Raw genomic sequence first — 22,266 nt, 5'->3', positions numbered from 1 at the left:
TTATGAATAACGCGTGAATTGGTCAGCAATAGAAAGCGCCCAAGGGCCTGATCGATTACGGTGACGAGGATAATTATAGTTTTACTTTTCAAAATGGATTTACGCGTCTCGATTACCGAAGTATCGAATTTATTTCGAAATTTCAATCCTTTTTATCTTGTTCATAAAAATCTTTGGAACTCGAAAGCATCATCGAAGAACTTCGAAGAATACCTTAATTTGCCAGTATGTGAGTCTTCCTTGATATCAACAAAGCAAACGATTGTGAATGAAAAACAAAAGTGACGCGGACAATTAGTTGCTGGCAGGCTGAAGATGCCTAGTATCATCAATAGCATTTCTTCCTTTGTATCTCAATGAATCTACTGCTATCAAGATATTATAACGTGGAAAGTTCTAACTTCTTCTTTTCTTCTTTTCCAGACAGGCTGAGATACGAGTACCTATTTCATCTATGCATTTTTTTCTTGATTCATTTATTCTGAATCAGGATAATTAATTGGGTAGTTAACAATATTCAGCTAACGCGTTCTGTTATGCTCCCTCCCAGGGAGTAAGATAACGATACTTCAGAACTGATAAGGACTAGTTAGAGTTGTCCTTCACCGTTCGCTGATTATGGCTAGAGTGTGTTGTGACTTTCTGATTTCGCTTTTGAAGCGAGGCAGTTTTGCACACGTTGGATGGAGCCTTATCAACGCCACAATAGCGCGATAAAGCGCTCCCCAGTGCCGGAGATAAGCAGCCCTAGAATGGATTAAGCCACAATCAAAGATGAGCGAAACAGCTTTTTTATGATGCACCACATCGACCCCTATTTAGCGGTATCGGTATACTGACGTTCTTGCGTCGTCTGTCTTTCTTATCGAGAACCCATATAAGGAGTGCCTCGTTGATTTCAATTCAATCATTTTACAGTGTCTTAAATTCTAAAGAACGACATCTGAAGTAGCTGTTATCGGTTGAAACTCTCGATGAAACTAGATTAGCTCTATTACTCGGTTCTCGTTCGGAAAATCGTTTGCCCAAAACAGCAGAAATGCTGGAAACGTGTGAATCAATAGTAATAATATAGGTGTTTAGGGCTGTCGTATTTTTGGTTGAGCACGCAACGTGTAGGAGCTTATCGCGACGAATTCTGGCTCCGCTCGTTTACGGCCAAAACACAGTTTTCAGCCAAGTTTGGAAAGTGAGTATTGACGGGCAAAACAGACCGCCGCTTGTTTTTGTACCGCAAAACCCTTCCCCGGAATGTAACAAAGAAGGGGGGAAAATTAATGTTGCTCAGAGTATTCATCTGTACCATGGGTTTGTTTTGGCCGAAACAGATTTTAAAGGAGGAATAAGGGTTTGCGGCTGCCCTTAAAAAACCCCTTTTATTTCCACAGAACCATGCTTTTGGGCAAATAATATCAAATAAATGGCTTTCCAAATTTTAGACCCAGCACGAGCCAGTTTAGGAAATTACACCATTTTCCAAGAAATAAGTTTAGAAGACCGGAAGTGGGGAACGGGAAGAGGTTTGCTAATTGTGGCTCCTAATTAGCCACCTGCTAATTCAACGTCTCTAATGAGCGCTTCACGAAACCTCTGAGCTGGCCCAAATGATGATTTTTCAATTCACACGGCTCGATTTACTCTTTTTGGAGCCACTGGAGATCTGTTTTTCGTGGGAAAAAATTCATATGTGGGTCTTTCGAGGGGATAATAGACCGTGGCAATTTTTGAGAGAAAGTAGATCATGATAATTTTTTTATTTGTAATTCCGATATGCCTTGCTCAATTCAACGAGTCCCTAATAATCCTCAATCAGGCGACAGTTTTTAAATCGGCATTATCTTTGTAATCTCGTCAATCACACCAGTGTCTAAAATTTTATACTCAAATCGTCCTAAATATTCAATAGACAATCATAAAAATGAACTGAAAAAAGAGCAATTTCTCAAATCCTGCTTACGCAATCAACCTTGGCTTACCAGGCTTTGGAAACGTTCGTAAGTAGTGTCCCAGAGAAATTTTCAAAAGGAACTTTTTCTTAAGAGAGAATTGCATTGTTTTAAGAAAAGCTAACTGGTTTCGACTACAAACAGAAACACCAAGTTTACAAGGGCTGCTCGGCTGTGTATAACGGACGCATGTTGCTCTTCGGCGGTGATGATGTAAATCCATTCATTCAATATGAAAATCCCAAGTCCATCGGCGAGGTAACCGTCATTTCTCTATAATAATAAAGTGGGTTTGCTAAACTTACACTTTAGCTTGTTGGATGTGAGCTTCAAACTCTCAGGAAGACTTTTACATTCTTAGTAGTTTATTTGAACCCTTATAAGATTCTTCTTTATACTCCTTGATTGATAGAAATGATGAATTTTATTTTCGAACAAAAGAATATCATCTTGTCCATTATTTACCATCAACTTGATTTTAATTGTAATTGTTTCAAAGTACACAGGTTGGGCTCTCAATTTTTCATGGATAATTTACGATATTATCGCTTTGATATCCTTTCCACCTCGTTTCATTAAATGATACATACCAACATAGCAGCATCAAAATTGAGCGCATGATCAAAGTTGCCACACGACATGATAGGACATTCGTGCTCTGCTGTTGATGCTGGAGTTATTATGTGTGGCTCAGTTGTAGAGCCGCAGCTGTGTTTCATGTTTCAGGGCAATGACAACATAACAGCCATTCAAAGGAACTTATAACAGATGAATATAAACATAAACCCTGTCTATTATTGAGAGAATCAACATTTGAGAAAGATGTCTGACCTTGTTATACCAAGAAAGCACAAATCAAGAGCATAATTACGCGGCCATGGTCACTTTTCAACATTTTGGAATCATCATCGCTGGAGACGATCAAGATTTTACCGGAAAAAGCGTCGAGGCCTTTGACGGAAGCTCATGGAATACGATTGGAGAGTTTCCGATTGTCGTTGATAACCACTCAGCCGTTGTGATAGGCGGTAACTCTGGAGCTATTTATGTCTTTGGCGGATGGGGAGCGACAAATGCTATTGACAGTACATTTCTTACTCAAGGTAAACAAACTGAATTGTGAAATACACACTGGAAGACTATCTCCTGTATTCCGATAAAATTTTTTATAGATGGCGGAAGCACGTGGATTAAGGGACCAAGCTTGCTCACTAAGCGGGGACAACATAGATCGGTCTTAGTGGATGGATACATAATTCTTCACATTGGCGGGAGAAACGCTACAGATGTTGGAATTGACGTGGAAATGTGGACGTTCCAAGATGCCGCCGGTATCGCGCGTACTCAGCTTGAATGGCACTTACCAAACTTTACACTTTATCCAGAGCCATTTTTGGTCGATTACAAGCAAGCTCAGAAATGCGTATAATAATAAATTGAAGTCCGATACAATTCAAGGTCACTGTGGAAATGTATTTTTCAAAACTCACAGTAAACAAAATAAAAGTAATATTACAGTTATTCAGGCCGAATAATAAAATTGCAGGAGAATATTTTTATGTACAGGGCAATGTTCCGAAAAGAGAGATTTTCCTTGACGAAGATTTTCCATTTTAAGTATAAATTTTTGTTTTGTAAAGACTTTAGGTAAGATTGTGTATTGAACAGAAAAGTGTGTTTTTTTGTGTTTGTGTGTCTTTTGGCGAAGAATATACAGAAGAACATGATGATTAACTTATTTAACCGTCATCTGCGCGTTGTGAGACGAGTCGATCATCGGCGTGCCACCGATGGTTAGACTTGGGACTGGGCGCATTATGTGGCTAAGGAGATGACTGGCGGCGGAAGTGGGCAGGCCTGGATGAGGAGCGAAGCCAGCTGGCGTGCTTGGAGCTTCTTGCTTGATTTCAGCAGCGGCGGGGTTGGGAGATGGAAGCGCGTTGGGCGTCGATTCTGACTCGTCGTTGTTTCCCGCGGCTCCCTTGGCTTTCTTTCGCAAGAACCACCGGCGGTTGTTAATTCGCTTGCGAAGCAGGAAATTCATTTTGCGGCTGAATGAAAGTGTTAAATTTCAATCGTAAGTTCTCGTTATTGAATTCGCTACAATACTAAGCGACAAAATTACTCAAAAAGGTCTCGATGATTAGACAGCTAAGTCTAGAGGTCTGTAGAAAGGTTGCGAGTCTTACCGATAATCTGATGCGTTGACATAGGGAGCGGTGATTTCGAACGAGTCCAAAAGCTAAAAAAGCAATCGTTAAATTCTCTGCCAACTTTTCTATTACTGATTTCAAGGAAAAAGAAAGCTTGATTTGCTACTTACCACTGAGACGGCATCTTCGTAGTTGGGGTTGGTACAATCAGTCAGGTTCATTTTCGACGAGACTTCTCGCATTCGACGCTAGAATTAAATTGTTAAAGCAATGCTCGATGGATGAGGAATGATTGATTTTGTGAAATGAGTGCTTGATGATCCGTGAGAGTTTTTCATGCGATTGTTACCATGAGATGAATCTGATGAGCAGTTCGGTGGCCTTGCGACTTGAGTGGCGGTCGGAGCACCTCTTCGAGAGTGCCTCCTTGGATACGTTTGGGAACGATGTTGTATTTGCGATAGATCTAAATAATTTTTGTAAATTAGGGCTATTAGGAAATAAATTTTGTAAATTAAAATAATGCGTTTCGCTACAAGTGATGTTATCTTTGAACGAAGAGTGTAAGAGTCGATCCGATCGGGACAACAATTTAATTACCTCATTGAGATGTTGTCGCACATTAGGTTCGCCCATAGAGACGATAGGATGGTGTACAGGGGAGGTCTGTCCGACGGCGAATTCGGAGGCAGATTTTGCGATTAAAGCCTGAATAATTCAATGAATTAAAACTCCTCCAAAACTGCTTTAAAAGCCCTTTATCTAATCAAAGGGCAAGAAAACATCTTGTTAATACATAAAAAAAACCTGACTTAGGTACTGTATTTTGGGACTTACAGAGTGGGATAGCTGTCGTTGCATAGCTTGGTGGTTCAACATGGCGAGGTTAGAATATTGTTGGTGCATGTTTTGGAACTAGAAGATGGTTTAAAATTTGAATAAGGGAAATAAGAACTACCTGATGAGCATAGCTAGAAACAGGGTTGGCAGAAATCTGTCGGAATCGGTCGATTTGAGAAGGCGCGTAGGGAGTGAATGGAGTGAAACCTTGAGGAGAGATTGGAGCTTTTTTCGTTTCGCAGTCAATTTCTTCAATGTCGGATTCGACTGCGTCGATGTCTGAAGGAAGTTTTTAATATCTTTGTTATCTTCGATAGATGCTGATGGGTTAAAAGTGAGCGAGAGTTTAAGTACAAGTCATCGTCTCAAGTATTATCTGTCGACGTCGTGGATAATATTTGGACATTCCTGGCGGGTTATCGTGGCTGGAATGTCCCGTCTCGTAATGTTAGAAGCCTTTGGATACTACTGGAATGTCAAACATTTCAAGTACCCAGGTAATTCCGCTACCCAAGGTCTCAGCGGGATACCAGGACGCTCCCACGTCCTTATCGCAAAACACGTTATCGCACAAGCAAATTTATGACCGAGAGCATTTGAGAAGCATTAAGCTTCAGACTGGGCCTGAGAAAAGAATAACGCCCATTTTCGGGATTACGAGAAACAATAAGTTTAATTAATCGCAACTTTCGTTTCCGAGAAATCATTTATCCCCAGACTCGAGCTCCGACACAAGAATCTTTGATGATAATATCTCTTTAGACGACGTTGGGGATCCTTAATTTGTCTTTGAGAATCACCTAAATGACCTCCTCGCCCTTACCCATTTGAGCTGTCTCGTTAAAACCTCGACCCAGTCTGATTATGATAATGAAGGAGTCCAAGATTACATCACGTGCTGCAAATTACACCACGCGTAATGACTTGGACTTCTCCTCCTCCACTTTATGCGAGGCGCGTACCTTGGTACTTGGAGCACTTTGTGCTTTCACAAGTCGTGAATTTTAGATTTATTTAGAAGGTGCTACGCTGTTTTTACGCCTGTCCAAGTCATACTAGCTTGCTGATATCACAATTGAGACGTAGTGAATTAAAATTGAGGACCACCATTCCCCAAAATTAAAAAAAAAGAGCAAAACAGTAGCATGTTAAATAATTTTCGAGTACTCTTCGTAAAAACGTACTTTTTGATGCTCTAATGTGGCGTTATGACACCGGTGGATGTCTTAGCTACCCATCGCCGCGTCCGGCTATCAGCGTCACTTTTGACGTTTAGAAAGTGGCCCCAGTCGTGTAATGATGCGACCGCCAAAGAATTGGTTAACCCAACGTGCCCGCTAAGTCAAATATTTTCAAAATGTTACTGGAGAGCTTCTAAGGCGAGTACACCTCTTGGATATTTTCGTAGCGCCTTCGGATTGCTATGATAGGGATCTGTGTATTATTCTAGCGTGTTGTAATCTCCAAACTCGGCTCCGTTTGGCGACGCGCCTGCCGAGACTTTCTAAAGTCAACCCAGCGGAGATTGCGCAACGCACAGAAATACTGGATTTACAAATGCAATATTTGCAACCTTGGGCACACGCGAGTTGGCCGCCGGCCTAATCACTTAGTCGGTTCGGGGCGAGAAATGGATGATCCCTTTGGGCTCATCTAGATTTTAGGGAATATACAACGGCTAACTGGGTTTGCTGGCAACGGGAGACTCTCCCACTTTAGACATGGGAACGTATAAATTGATGGAATCAACAACGAGTTCATGTTCAAAACATGACTCGGGCTCTGGAAAGAAACAGACTCCGGGGTTGATTGCGAGCGTGTTCGCCAGCTGGAAGTGATTATAGAGATGCACGTAGACTTGGGAGAAAAATACTGGACCATCGCCTAGACGAGTAGTGACATGTTCATTTGTCTTCTTGAGATCGATCTGATTCATTTCACAAGCCAATTACGTTCAACCCATTGGCAAGGTGCCACCAGGCGCACGCGTTTTACAAGTTCATGAAGTCACAATTTAGAGCGCTAAATGCAGACTCTTTTCCAAAATCGATAAAAACTCAGTATTCGAATATTTCAGTGATTAAGAACGCTTATTGCGGACTTGGCGCCTAGTGTCTGCTGGAATTCCGCTAATTATGATTTTTGATTAGATTTGAAGTTCAATATGTTGCCCGCAAAATTCATCACAATCGGAAGGTCATGGATCGGCCGGGGTGAAAGAGGGATGAACCTTGTGGAAAATTTTACGAATTTCGGGAGAAGGGGATCAGTAAGTGAATCCCTCCTTGAGGGATCCGAGCGACTCAAGAGGCCTAGTTGAGTATTTTGGAAACAGATCAGTCCTTGGAGAAGCAGGGAGCTGTTTACGCCAAAACGAGTTAACCTTTGTAACGCACGTTCACGAAACGAAACGATTTGTTAATAAATCTATTAAAAACGAGACCCCAAGATACACAGCTATTTATATTGACAATACTAGCCAACATGCATATTAATTACTGATAGCAAATCCAGCAAATTTGCTCAATTATTCGTTGAAGAGCCGGGTTGAATTAAAGTTTGTATTTTATATTCGCCATATATTATCTATTCGCGCAATTTGGCAAATTATTTCATAAAGACGCGTATCTTTCGACTTCTTTGATGATTGTTCTTCGAAAATGAAGCTGGAAAGAGCCCACAGATCTGGTCGTAAATGACAACTGGATCTGGATTCTTAACAAAACAGTGCGAAATTGGAAATGTCAGACGACTTAATCTCGACGGCATCCATCAGCGAGCTTTTTCTTGACGTAATTCAAGTATCGACTCGTGTCTCGCCTGGTGGAGGAGCTGGCGTAATCAAAGCACCTCAGCCTAGTTTAGAAAACTCCAAATTTGAAAGGCTCAAGGGCCACCGCCAAGTGGAAGCGTAAACATCGTCGCGCAATCCAGTGGGTTTGGATTCTAGCGCGCGTGGCGGCCCTTCTGAGCGAGATCGCTCGGAAATGAACCTAGTCACCCGGCAAATTGCTTCGGTACCCGCCACCTGAATCCTCAAGTGTCTATCGATTCAGAATATCATCATTATTGACGCCCTTATAAAAAAAAGTTTACATTGTTCCAGCGGAACCAGGAGAGCGATCCTTAATCTGGATCTACGTGCTCACATATTCCACTGTCCTCTATGCGTGCTAAGGGTTCTTATCATTGTAAAGTCGATGATAAGGGACGGCTAACCAGGGCGTGCTGAGCGTCCCTCCAGCTCAATGAAAGTGGATCAACCCACGAGCGGGAGTAATTAGCATCAAGACCAGGTACTCTGCCGCTTTCTATTTTCCCCAAAAACACTGCGCTCACTCGATTAATCAAATCCTGCACGTACAGTCCCGCCTTTTGCGAAATCGAGTTAGCCGCTAAATGTGGTTGCTAAAAATCAAATCGCGCCCGAATTAGATGAGTGTATTTAGTGCAAAACGAGATGAGTCCAAGTCTTGGGGTGGTAAGGTTCCTTGCCAGGATTCAGGTGAACTGCAAACACAGATCTTATTATGATCGTACGAACCTTTTTCATAAACTAAAACCTCAGTACAACCCATGTCAAGATTTTTGCCAAACGTTTGGTCAAAATTTTCAGTAGGTCAAAAAATTTTACCAATCGTTCAATCCCGATACCGCCATTTTTGGACTGACATTTGTCCTATGAATCAGCTGGCAAATTTGTGGATTTTTGACAAATTGGATTCAACTTTCGCTACAGATTCGCGGCTGCGGGCGGCCGAGTTCCTTGGACTAGCGAAAAATATGTTCCTCGTAAAGGTCAATACTTTAGGAGCGAACTTGGAGTCTATCAAAAAATGAGAAAACGTGGACAGATCATGCAGGATTGTTGATCTGCGGGTCAATCCTAGAAATTCGCGAATGTCTAACTGTCAGTTTTTGATCGGTGTCAATCAATAACTGGTACCCAGCGCAAGTAGCTATTTCACAAATATTCAACGCATTGTTACGAATGTGCATTAACGTGTTCAAATGATAATTGTCACTAGAAGTAGGCAGAACTACGATTCGAAGCTGCTGGGGCGGCGAAATTCAGAAGAATGAAAGTTCAACTGGACCGCGCTTGGGGAAAGGGAAAAGGGCAGCTGGAGCAAAACTTTTGCTCAATACGCTGGGAGACCTGGGATTCCAAAAGATCAAACAGGCCAGAACGTGAAAACGCATTATACGCCTCCTGATGGAACCTACGTGGCGATTTTTTTAGACGACGTCTACTAACTGTACTAGTTCTAGCGCGAAAATAGGGCAACGGTATTTTATGCTGATTGGGTCGTATTTATGAAGAATGTAACGGTCTAATCCGTCGATCATGATTTTCTGAAGGTGTCGGACAAACTGACTGGCAGTGTGCCCATGCTGGCCCCGTGCCCGTCGATGGTTACGCGTTTGGGGGTCTTTTCAAAATTTACGACTGCACCGACGACTCTGATTTTCAGGCGGCGCTCATTAAAAAATCTTGAGCCTGGCGCAAAGTTGGACTGCGTTCAACCGGGCGACTCTTACTAGTGTCGCTCAGCATTACCCGCTTTCACTTCCCGTGCCAAAATACTATATTTTACGGCTACAATTTTCGATCCAAAGGCTCAAAGTATGGCTAAACTGGCGTGAATTCTATAGCTTTTTGAATGATGACAATCTTAAATGCTCGTTTTTCCACAATTAAACACCTAAAGCATGCAAAGTAGCGAATATCTGATCGTCTAATAATGAAACTCTACTGTATCCTGGGCAAAGAAGAAGAGAGGATGCAGAGTCCCGAGGGTTCGTTTCAGCGAAAAACGACCCAAGCTATAAATTACATTCAATTCTACGCGTGTTCTATCAGACTTGGCCGGTCGCCAAGCCTATTCCACAAGCAAAGGCTAATGCGTCGGATCTGTGATTGCCCCGGGCATGTGATTTTGCGCTCGGCAATTTGGCAAGGCGGCCTTCGCCTCTTTGACCCAGCGAGTTGCGTTGGGCACGGTGCCGTGTCCGAATTCGACTGTAAGTCACGTGGAAATCGGCCAATCCGTCAGAAAACGCGTTTTTTGGGCACACGCGGCGTGACAAATCCCGACGGTATAATCAGATCTGGATTTAGGGGGATGAATATATAGTTTTTTAAAATCGAGGAGCGTATACAAGCATCCTGCCCTTTTTCTACGATAAGCCGAGCGAGGATTAGCCCGCTTTTATCTTAAATTAAACTCCTTTTAGGCACACATATTGAACCCGAACGCTGTTAAAGTTGGGATATTAAGCAGCAGGTTCTACGGTCAACATATTTGTAGATTTAGCTAAATCCTATATTTCCCTTTTCAACCGTTTTTTACCTTTCTTGATGAGATGCTCCAAGTGATGGCGGCCGGGGAGCGGGAGGGGCTCATCTTCATTTTGCTCCTGATCAACCTGCATGGCGTGCCCAGACTCTGCGTGCCCAGAATCGGCCGAGCTGATTGAAAGCTTTGAGCGCGAGTGATTGTCATCTTCGATGTCAACATCGAGCTCGTCGCAGGAGTCTCCAGACGCATAAGTAGAGTCTAAAAGAATTTTGTGAAGAATTTTTACTAAATATTTTATCCTACAATTTCATAGGAATCGAATATTTTTCATTAAATAATTTTGAGAATAAAAACCTGCTGAGTCAGTCTGAGTGGAAATTTCTCTAGTCTCTCGTTGTGTTATTTGGTGGATCTCCATGATATCTTGAAGGACTTTGTCTCCCAGATTCGAATCCTTGGTCGGCCAGACGACGATAAAATGGAGCCCATTTGGCGATCCAGTCACGGTGTAAGTTGGTGCATCGTGTCCTTCAAAGTTGTACTGCTTCAAGAGAATCAGGACGTCATCAGGGACTCCCCAGAGAACTGATGATTTCTGTTCTTCGGTCTGCGTGGCGGGAGTGCCGACCACTTGCATGTCTTCTTGTTTCATTTGGGTTAATCTCTGTCTTTCCGAGTTGGAAGTTTCGTTTTGTTAATTTATATAAAAAAAGGTTATTCTTCAACGCAAGTTTCTAAAAAAATTGAGAGCGTCTAATAAATATAGCTCAATGTCAGAATATGCGGTTGGTGTGAAGTAGAGAGAAGTAGCTGGAGAAGGGCTTGGAGAAAGTGAGCTGAGCGCCTTGGAGGTGGCGCTCGCGCGGTTGGAGTTTTAACTCGCCGCGCGTGGAGTTAACTCGCCAGCGCCGCCTGGATCGTTATACGCGCCGCGTTATATGCGTGTTCGCGCGTGCACGCGTTTCTTCGTTGCGCTCTTCTGAGGGCCATCCTCTTCGATCCAAAATCAAACGCTGGAATCCAAGTGACAATTTGACACGGGGATCATCTCCAGGCTCAGTCCTTCTAAACCAAGGATACTTCAAGAATCATAATATTGATGCAAGAAATTTGCTATCACAGGGCGCAATACGCGTTAAAATAATAGACCCGTAATAGGTTTAATAAGCGCGAAATAATATGAAAAAAATCTTATTCTTTTTCTAAGGCGCGGTCTTATGAAGCATCAGCTATGAAAATTCAAATCTTTAACTTTCAGGTCTTCTTACAATAAATCAATTTGATTTGGACGCGTTTATTTTACGAAATTAGTTTTCATCACTGACCAAAGATAAACCCAAAAGGACCCGTTTGATCAATTTGGAATCTGAAAAACCAGAAAACGTCAAAGTGACAATTTGACACGGAGTTGATGATGATGACCCGACCGGTTAGAAGGTCGCTGCGCGTAATTACGGAAGCGAAATCCAACATCCTTGCATAACAGCTCCAATTTAGCGGTGCCCTGTCCTTGACTCATTCACGTTCTCGATTGATTGTCATCCTACCATTTTTATTCAATTTCAGATGATTTATTGAAGTACGATTCTCAAAGTTCGAATGGAAGCAATAGTGCGCTCTCTTGTACTGCCAATACAATGAAAAATAATTAAAGTCTAATAAACAAAATCGTCATTCATCAAACTATTGTAGATTGTTACGCCAAGAGAATATTCTATTTTAAGGCAGAGCATCATAATTAAGACCCTCCCTCGCGTCCCAACACAATATTCCAGTCTGAGACCAGCACTGATCCCTTGGGCATATTTTCGTCGCCTGATAAATTGCCTCTAACTCAAATTGCCTTATATACCGCTGCATATTCTATATTTTAGATCCAATATAAGTCTGTATATTATTTGAACCCAAAATCGTTCGTTTCAGCGCGTTCCCACAAAAACCACTCGCCTCGGGCGCTCGAAGGGGATAAACTTTACATAAACTTGTCTAAGCTGAAGAACTCGCTCCAATCCAAAGAGTTAGAAAGAGTTGCTTATATAAATGCTCCTTGAATATGAAAAGCGAAGAAAATGGTATCGATTCGCTGAAGACTGGGTCATTTTTATTTGGCTAAAACAAAACATAATGAAAAGCTCATAATCTGTCTAAAATTCAATTAAAACTCGTGTCGATAATTGCGCTACAAGAAAGTAACTAATCACACGTTTTTATGTTTCCAATATATACTCGCTTATCTTTCGCTTAATTTTTACATCCTTTTCAATAACTAGGATATTAGCTGTCCTGAAATGTCTTTTCAAAAACAAAAAAAACAGTCTAAAGGCACATCGTGCATTTTGTTTCCATTTGACATATTGTAATTTGCGAATCAATAATTCACTACTGTAACTGTTGTTTATATAATTTTATTTTTGATAAGTCCTCTGATGAATATTAATGTTTGTCGCACAGAAAATGTCGCCATAAACTCTACAGAATCTACTTTAATTACTACTTATAAACTACTGATTTAAACTGCTATTCAGATTTAGGCAACCTGTTTTTGGCTTAATGAGCTTAGGGACGATTTAGTGCCAGTAGATTATGAAGCCAACAGACCTCTGAGGACGAACAGCTTGTGCGATAACGCAAGGTTCTTCAGAGCGTCGTCTAATATTAAACATTCCTTATGCAGGGCGCTAACTCCTGAAGAAGGATTCAACATTACGAAGAAAATGAAAAAAAGGTTACGGTTAAAAAAACCGAAGCTGAGGCCCATAGGATTCTCATTTAGCAAGTAGCAGTTAGATCGAGAAAACTGGAGTCGTTTGATGCAAAGGTGTGAGTTTGCATTTCGCGATGTGCATTTTATCCCTCCGGAATGGATCGCCACACAATATAACTTACTCCCAGCTCTATGCGATTTTCTCACTTTTGGAGCTCCGAAAACAACACCCTCTCCCCATAAAAAGCAAACATGCTTGTGCAGAATAATGAAGACATTAAAAATATGGAGCTGTGGACAGAAATAACTTCCGGCTTCTGGCTGGACTTGTCAGCAACTCGCGTCATAACTATTGATATATGACAACTCAATCTTTCGTGCAATATCAATAATGATATTTTGTTCACCGGCCTATGCGTTTGTAAAAAGAGTTTCTCGCGAAACATCGACTGTTATTAGTTTATCCAAATAATCCGGCTTTGTTGCACCTATTAATAAAGTAGCCAGTACTCTGTTTTTCTGCCGTAAACAAGTTGCTATAATAGTGATGATATTGTATTCGCTTGGCGAATACTAATCGAATTCATTTCGACAACTGTTTAGCAATAATTTGAGCTTCCTTCTTACAAATTAGTCAAATGGCAAGCAGACTTTGCTTCTTAAAATTTTTTTTCTTTAGATGAAAATTATTTTTTATCAATAGTAAATTTGGCTGTTACAAGTTTTTATAAGTAAATATTGTTTAAAAAGATTAAACACTCAACAGATTGGCCCAGAATCTATTCCTTTTCTATAGACAAAGCTTTATATTTTTTAAATCTAAGCGCTTATAATCTAAAACATTAAATTGTAGGGCGCATAAGGGCTAAGCCGCTCTAAAGGTGCAGCAATCCGACAGAACTGCCGCTTACAATGGTGAACCTTAGTAATTCCGAGATCTGCTCCTTCTGGCTTCGAAATGACTGAAAAACAGGGAAGGAAAACAGCACTTGAAGAGTGTTATTTGGAACTCTCATGTTTTCGCTGGAATCCTGCTCTCAAAATATGATTAAGACAATTTCTAAGTTTTGGGTAAAAATAAAATTATTCGGAATAATTTATTCCAGAAGCAACTGTTTTCTTTCTACACCGTGATTTGAACACAGACATAATTATATTCGATGCCTTGAGAAAAAATTCAACGGCCAGAATCGATTTCGTCTGATCCCACTCCAGCATGCAACTGTAACTACAAGTTGTCCAACAGTAACTGCACAAAACGCCTGCTTCACAACCTGTTCGATTTTGGCGAGGCGCCAAGAAATTTGAACGAGTACTAATTCGTATGCACTTGCATATGGCGGTGAACTTGGAGAGAATTGATTAAGGAGATCAACAACCCAGCGGGAAGACTCGAGTGCGCATACATGGTACAGTACATATGTTTGGTACGTGTTGATGTTAGCTCGATAATTTCAAACGATCATTTATCTCATTATGGTCGTAAGGAGATTTTAATCAAACAGACTTAATATTATTTAATAGACTTGTAGAGTTGTTGCGTCCAAAGAGAATATACGATTGTTTAATTTTTACAAAATTTAATCGCTTCAGCAAAAATAGACAGTCTTCGTCAAGGATGGTCCTTTTCGAATAAAATATTCATCAGCTAAAAAGTGCATCACCCAGTTTTTTATTTTAATAAAAAAACGAGCAATTATTCAGTCCATTCATTTCTGGGGGTGTTAAGGTTTATTATTTATTCAGACACGAAACGAAAAAAAACGAGCTGGTAGATTTTTGAATATGAAAGAAATGTCCATATGCGTAATTATTTCGGTCTCCAGAATGTTGTACTATAAATACTGTATTAACGATTCTGATTGATAATTACCGAGATTGACAGATTCAGAAGTGCCCTTAGACAATCCGTGTTAATTTTTATATTATCGACTATGGACTCTGCATAATTAAAGCTACAGTTACCATAATGACAGAGGGGACGCACATTTGGCACGGACATTACGCCCGCTAAATTTAGAATTTACAATATGCTGCCTTTATTAGAGTTCAAACTGGTTAATAATTTGAAGCCTCGGTAACTTGATTTCTGATTTTATCCCAAGACAGATTTCGACCGAAAAAATTTATACTGCAGCATTGAACCAATTTTCGCAGGGAAAATCTGTTGAACAAGAAAAAGAGTTTCTTTATTGTGGCATTCCGGCTGTAGGTGCCCGCCAATGTTTCCACCAAAACGACAAACTATTCCAAATACTCAACTCGTTGCAACCCAAGCAATTTGGCAGTCTAATTCGATTCTTCTTAATCTGAAAACAACCTTTTTTCACCTCCTGGTTTATACCAATATATATATAATTGTGTCAAAATATGCAGCTTGCACAATTCTGAGAAATGAAAAACAGAACTCAACATTTAAAATGAACTTCAATAGTTTTTTTTGTGTTAGGAGGAATGAATAATCAACAAGGTTGGGAACCTTCAAAATTCCAAAATGTCACTCAAAATAAAGCCAAGGATTATTGTGTTTCCAGGTGGTATATTTAACTGTCAAAATTATGAGTATTCTAGTCTTAAGACTATGAGTATTGGATTTTAAGTGCTGTGGGCTGTTTTTCTTTAGTCATGTAAACTCTTAAAATTAGTTCAAAAAAGAGGGTATTATAATCAAAAGAGAAACAATTTTTAATTGTTGGAATTAATGTTTTTCTGAGAAAAACAAAAGCAAGCCCCATAAATTTCCCGTGTCCGTCTTCATTTAGAGTAATGTTGTGTGCCCAGACGACAAAGCTTTTGAGCGTTTAATTTACTGCACGGAAAGTGCGAGTGGCCAAATATTGGTAAAAAATGCGCGAAGGGGATTTTGTTTGAGCGCAAAGCTAATTTTTGTTGTTTCAAATCTTATCCCCTTCAAACTTTACTCCATTTTGTCCAAATTTGATAACGCCAGTGATCCTCAAGGAGATGGATAATCCGCTGGAATTAACCATTCCAGACGGAGGCATTTCAATCTAAAAAGGAAAGGGTCCGTCCAGCTAGGCCCAAACAAACTTTACAAGGAACGAATCAGAGCAACATATTATTATCTGAATCAAAGTTCTTAGGAATAATAAAAACCAAATGTCATTATTAAACCCTAACCCCCTATTCTAACCCTAACCCTAACACATCCATATCTTACCCAAACTCTAACCCTAACCCTTCCCTAATAGTTATAATATAGTAATCAGCTATGGTGAGATATTTGTATAGTTATAGTTCGAATTGTTCGATACTCTCTTAGATATGGACCAGAGAGTCGAGTTTTAAACGAAACATCCGATAGTTCCTTAACGAAGCGAGACACATTTAAGACTATCTGCTCGATAAATGTGCGATATTAACGTAAGTCTTTGAAGCGCCTCTTTAATATTGAAAATTGAGCGATAGAAAGGATTTCTGTCTTAGCCCATCGTACTCGATACTTTTTGATCGCGTGCAGATATCAAAAACCGATCAAGAGCCTTACAACAGTATGAAATATTAATGATCCCTCAGGCTTAATCATATTGATAACGCATTGCAGCTACGTTTTTCAATATTATCCAACCGTACTTATCGTTTTCATCAAAGAGGGGTCTCTTTTGATAGAGTCCCTTCCAAATTATTTTTTCAATAATAATACCAAAAGTCTACTGAATCATAAATTGGTTTATACGACGAATGATTATACTCATTATTTGTACGGTATAACTTGTAGATACCACTCCCTTGTTAGTGTTTCAAACACTGTGTTTGTGATTGAATGGAGAGCCAAATTTAGCCAGTTACTTTTCGTCGTTAATTTTTCTTTTTTGTGTATAATTATTTGATCTAAACAAAATTCTATTTAACAGACTCTGCAGAAGGACCAATTTTAAATCTGGTGAACAGAGCGGCTTACAAGGTCCTCGCTTGGCCCGGTTGAGTTTGCTTTGAGTTGCCGATTTACACAAAAGATTACCAACTTCGCCGGAAATGGGCCAAATTTATGCTCCTAACCGAATGGAGCTGCAGGCGGAAGTCACAATCCAGCGGAATAATGATCAAACCAAATAGAGTGGTGAAAATACACGGAAATTTAATTAACCCTAAAAAGCAAGGAGGCGGAAGGGCGGCGGTTTTACATCATCTAAAAATTTTTTCATCAAAAATAATAGTTCTTCAAACAATTATTTCGTTAACCCGTTTCGTAAAGCATCAATTAATCGGGAACTCGAAACAAAACAAAACAACGTCGCAAAGCTAATTTCATTGATTTTCTCCAACTACAGTTTTCCGTATTTATTTTCTTTATCATCAGTGATGATTCATCACCCAGTACGAGGATTTCTTGGCTGCTTCCCAATATTGTTTAGTACTTGAACTGTGCAACAGTTGCATCTGTCAAAAAATCTGAAGTTGAAGGGCGGACGATCGATTCCGCGAGTGGATGCACCCAGCCGCGCCAGTAAAAACACTAAACGCAAAGACAAACAACTGCTTCCCAGAAGAACCTACTTCAAAAGCAAACAGAGCTACTGTAATACTCAGGCACGCAGCCAACTTTCCTTGCAGACCGTTTTTTACTCCGTCTGTTTTCCTCATTTCAGCATTTATAACAAAGTTGCCCACCTAAATTTCAGATTCCAAACGACTCTAAAATATCTCAAGATCTCTGCCTTCTGAGTTAAAATTTTCGACTACGTGGGAAAAATGCCAAAAATGATCATCTAAATTAAAATGTATTCGATTGAATTCTGGATTCCACGTTGGACGAATTCCGAAGCGGATTATATTCAGATACTCTGCATTGCAAATTTGAAATTTCCCGTCAGCTAGAAACAGATCCAACAAGGGCCGAGAAAAAGGCATCGAAAAGCTTTGGGAATAACAGAAATATAATGATAAACAAGGAATTGCTTCCGCAGCGCTTTCTTTAGAAAAAGAGAATATTCGTTTTGACTTCCGAAGTTCTCCGTGGTGATCCGGAACCGTACGGGCCCTCGTGAATTGAACCGGTTCAATTTTTCCCTGATACCCAACCTGATCCGGCTTTTCTTTTCCAAGTCTCAAACCGTCATTACTTTTTCAAAAAATTTTTGGCCACAAGAAACGTGTGCTGGGTAGCTTTTTTTCGTTCAAAATCGTGACTGATCTACTGATTTAGATCCCCTAGCGAAATTTGAAAAAATACTGTTCATCCACCGTTAGCTGCAAAATCTTCTAAATGAGCATCAATGATGTCGAACGTGCCTTGAACGACCATTTTGGGGCGAGATAATGAACCACGGCGTGCGTAACGCGGTTTCCGCCCCGCTCTGGCGTAATTTCAAGGCCCATCTCAGATAGCATTAGTCAATAGTCGGCGGCGCACCACAAACTTCCGACCCGCCCCAGTCTCTAATCTATTGGAGAAACAGCTAATGAATTATTAATTCAAACGATTTGATGTCACAACTCTCGATTTCCCTCCCCAGGAGGAATTCTTTCATCCATCAATTAGGATCTTTTTTAGAACAGTAATGAGATAAATATCCCAATTCTAAAGAAACCAACTTATCTGAACTTTTACACTTTCGTCTATCAGCCTAGTATACAAATAAGATGAACACTGCGTTCCTTTTTTATCAAACTTCCACAAACTTTATTCAAGGGCCAACTACTCTCGATAGCTATAACGAGAGGATGAAGGTACTTTGCTGTTCGAGTCGGGGAGTGGCGAAAAAACACTCGATGAGCTGCACAGGCGAATGATTAACCTAGTTCCGCTTTGAAAGGAGCTCACTAAAGAAATTTTACTAAAGTTCTTTGTAGCTCTGAATAAGGCTAATTAATTCAAAGATAGCGGTTTTTTAATGTTTGTGACTAAACTGCAAAGCTGAACTTTCTGTTCTTCTTCGCTAGAAAAAAATGTGAATCCATGTTTAGTTACACGACAATCCAAGGGTCGGCGCTTTTCTTGAGAAAACCTAACTTCCCAAAATATCTAAATATCTTTTCGCTCCATCAATCTATTGTCAAGAAAAATAACTACTATAATTTGATTTGATTTTCTATTTTTCTTTGTCTGTATTGTGTTTAAAAACAGTAAGTTCGAATGATTTCATTCTTTTTTTCGAACTGGGTAATAAAATAATAATGCAGCTTTGCATCAATCACATAAATATAGTAGTTGTTAATTCTTGGTTTTTCCTTAGTTCAATCGAGAACAGGAAAGAACGACAAATATACCGGATTTTTAGAAAACATGGCGCAGCTCAGGGAACTGGAATAATCACGGACGAGCGTGTTCAACTAGATTTATTTGATGGAAGTGCACACACGAAAAAAATGTAAGCAAGAATGAGTACTTTAGTTTAATGCGTTCAAACTGCTTTCAAGACATTACTAATCAGTGAAAATCAATGATTTTCAAAAAAAACTCTTCCTTGATTTCAGCGCGTTTGTCGCTCAGACTTTGTGACTTATCTTCTAGATATTCTTTTTGCAACTAAGTCATTGGAAAATTCTTAGTTCATAAAAGATTCCTGTTCAAGAGATTGTTTTCACTTTTCTTTGATTTCATTAAAATTTGACGCTTTTAGAAAAGTTTGGGAAAAATGACCATCGCGAGTTGCAACGAAGAAATTCCAAGCATTACGGAAGAGCTCAAGGGAGTGAATGAAAATCTCGCAGAGCTTGAAGGAGACGTAAAGACCATGTGGAAAATGATAAGACACATTTCGAGGTTCGCGCTGGAAATCACCAGGAAAACCGACGACCAGGAAGTGGAAGAGCATGCAAATAGGTAAAATCGTACAAAAAAAATTATCAGAAACATCGTCTTTAGAATCGCGAACAGCTCTCGGAGAATCAACGGAGTCTCGACGGAACATTTCAAGAAGCTCGATGCTGAAAATCCGAAGACAGCAAAGGCTTAAAATTTTGCCCTTGAAAACTTTTCTTCATTCATTTACCATAGGGTCGGCCAAAAAAAAATCGATCTCGTGTTTCAATTACGAATTATACCTTGTTAGAAAGAGGAGAACGAGACGATTCGAATGGTACTAACCATTTGTCTGTGCGAGTTGGGGAAATTTTTTTAGAATTTTTTGAAAATCGCGATTTTCGTCACTTAAAACGTGAATCTTGGACGTTTCTAAATATCAAATTTTTGGCTACGCCAAATATCAAGCCTTGATTGGCAAGTGGTTGCCGACTTCGGTCAAGTTTGGCCACTTATTGCCGGAGGACCTTCCGGAGGACCCCTTACTGGAAGACAAACTGCTGGAGGACCAATAATAGAAAAAAAATTAAAAAGCTTTGGATGGCCACATTCGACCAATTTCGGTCACTTTCTGCCGGAGGACCTCTCGGAGGACCCCCTTACTAGAAGACCAACTGGTTGAAGACCAATATTCAAAAAAATATATAAATAGCCTTGCTTGGCCGAAAACTGCCACATTAAGCCACTTTCGTTCACTATCTGCCGTAAACCTTCCGAGGGAACCCGGGTGAAAGACCAACTCGAAGCGGACATCGGCCCCCTCTCTTGAATTCAGTAAAGTAAGGCGCGAAAACGACCCGACGGGGAGGCGAGCCTCGTCTCTTGAATTAAGTCAGATACGGAACAAAGCCGACCAAAAGGGAAGGTAAGCCCCGTCTCCTTAATTCAGTCAGGTAAGGGGCCAAGCCGACCCGAAAGGGAGGCCAGCCCCGTCTCCTTAATTCAGTCAGGTAAGGGGCCAAGCCGACCCGAAGGAGAGGCCAGTACCGTTTCTTGGATTCAGGTAGGTAAGGAGCCAAGCCGACCCGAAGGGGAGGCCAGCCCCGTTTCTTGGATTCAGTTAGGTAAGGGGCCAAGCCCCGTTTCTTGGATTCAGTTAGGTAAGGGGCCAAGCCGACCCGGAGGGGAGGCAAGCCCCGTCTCCTTAATTCAGTCAGGTAAGGGGCCAAGCCGACCCGGAGGGGAGGCCAGCCCCGTTTCTTGGATTCAGGTAGGTAAGGGGCCAAGCCGACCCGAAGGAGAGGCCAGCCCCGTTCCTTTGATTCAGTTAGGTAAGGGGCCAAGCCAACCCGGAGAGGAGGCCGGCCCCGTTTCTTGGATTCAGGGAGGTAAGGAGCCAAGCCGACCCGAAGGTGAGGCCAGCCTCGTTTCTTGGATTCAGTTAGGTAAGGGGCCAAGCCGACCCGGAGGGGAGGCCAGCCCCGTTTCTTGGATTCAGTTAGGTAAGGGGCCAAGCCGACCCGGAGGGGAGGCAAGCCCCGTCTCCTTAATTCAGTCAGGTAAGGGGCCAAGCCGACCCGGAGGAGAGGCCAGCCCCGTTTCTTGGATTCAGGTAGGTAAGGGGCGAAGCCGACCCGGAGAGGAGGCTGGCCCCGTTTCTTGGATTCAGGGAGGTAAGGAGCCAAGCCGACCCGAAGGGGAGGCAAGCCCCGTTTCTTGGATTCAGTTAGGTAAGGGGCCAAGCCGACCCGGAGGGGAGGCCAGCCCCGTTTCCTGGATTCAGTTAGTTAAGGGGCCAAGCCAGCCCGGAGGGGGAGGCCAGCCCCGTTTCTTGGATTCAGGTTGGTAAGGAGCCAAGCCGACCCGGACGAGAGGCAAGCCTCCTCTCCTAAATTTAGTCAGGTAAGGGGCCAAGCCAAGCCGAAGGGGAGCCAAGCCTCGTCTGTTGGATACAGTTAGGTACGGGTCGGCTTGGTCCCTTACCTGACTGAATTGTGAGACGGGGCAAGCTTTGCCTTCGGGTCGGCGTCGCCCCTTACCTGACTGAATGTAAGAGACGGGGCTTTCTTATCCTTCGGGTCGGCTACGCCCCTTACCCGACTGAATTCAAGAGTCGGGGCTGGCCTCCCTTTCGGGTCGTTTTTGCGCCTTACTTAACCGAATTCAAGAGATAAGGCTGGCCTTTCCTACGAGTCGGCTTGGCCCCGTACCTAATTGAATCCAAGAAAGGGTGCTGGCCTCCGTAAGTGAGCCTCCGTACTATGGGCGTTAGGATCTGTTCCACAACGGGTGTTTGCGCTTTTGAGACATTGTTTTGGCTTGTTTGCAAACGATTTCCGCAAAGCGCGCTAATAACTTCGGATTACTGGCTGTTACCACTTTATCAATGATTTTCATAAAACCCCATAAGCGAAATTCTTTGAGATTTTATTTTGAGAAATACGTGACAAATCCTATTACAGCAATAAAATTTCAGAAAACATATCAAACCATTCTTAGCTAAACTATCATGCGTTTAAAGTAAGCCTACGTTCTATGGTAACTGGGCGTTAGCTTGACATTTCATTTTCACAATATTAAAAAATTTTAAGACAGTTAGGAAAACGCAACAGTC

General features: G+C 41.3%; 3 protein-coding genes and 1 long non-coding RNA gene across 4 annotated transcripts; 3 read left to right on the top strand and 1 right to left on the bottom strand.

Moving 5' to 3' along the window:
• The first annotated feature begins 1,718 nt into the window (after positions 1–1,718).
• Positions 1,719–2,403, top strand: LOC145711390 (uncharacterized). Its single transcript, XM_081789097.1, has 4 exons — positions 1,719–1,813; positions 1,934–1,994; positions 2,062–2,204; positions 2,259–2,403. The coding sequence occupies exons 1-4, from the start codon at positions 1,742–1,744 to the stop codon at positions 2,349–2,351; spliced, it is 369 nt and encodes a 122-aa protein (XP_081645223.1). The 5' UTR covers positions 1,719–1,741; the 3' UTR covers positions 2,352–2,403.
• Positions 2,404–2,797: 394 nt separating this feature from the next.
• LOC145695879 (uncharacterized) lies at positions 2,798–3,448 on the top strand. Its single transcript, XM_081772922.1, has 2 exons — positions 2,798–3,049; positions 3,119–3,448. Exons 1-2 carry the CDS (start codon positions 2,824–2,826, stop codon positions 3,373–3,375), a joined length of 483 nt encoding a protein of 160 aa, XP_081629048.1. The 5' UTR covers positions 2,798–2,823; the 3' UTR covers positions 3,376–3,448.
• LOC145695871 (uncharacterized) lies at positions 3,399–11,033 on the bottom strand. Its single transcript, XM_081772914.1, has 9 exons — positions 10,597–11,033; positions 10,294–10,500; positions 5,058–5,218; positions 4,937–5,014; positions 4,700–4,807; positions 4,449–4,565; positions 4,270–4,347; positions 4,136–4,188; positions 3,399–3,997 (listed from the first exon to the last, which is right to left on the bottom strand). Exons 1-9 carry the CDS (start codon positions 10,892–10,894, stop codon positions 3,682–3,684), a joined length of 1,416 nt encoding a protein of 471 aa, XP_081629040.1. The 5' UTR covers positions 10,895–11,033; the 3' UTR covers positions 3,399–3,681.
• Positions 11,034–19,509: 8,476 nt separating this feature from the next.
• LOC145710976 (uncharacterized) lies at positions 19,510–19,914 on the top strand. Its single transcript, XR_014135107.1, has 2 exons — positions 19,510–19,733; positions 19,776–19,914. It is a non-coding gene; the product is annotated as an uncharacterized LOC145710976 (long non-coding RNA).
• The last annotated feature ends 2,352 nt before the right edge of the window (positions 19,915–22,266 follow it).

Source organism: Oikopleura dioica, chromosome 1, assembly GCF_907165135.1.
Source record: "Oikopleura dioica chromosome 1, OKI2018_I68_1.0, whole genome shotgun sequence".
Lineage (NCBI taxonomy): Eukaryota > Metazoa > Chordata > Appendicularia > Copelata > Oikopleuridae > Oikopleura > Oikopleura dioica.
This window is presented reverse-complemented; position numbering and strand designations above follow the sequence as displayed.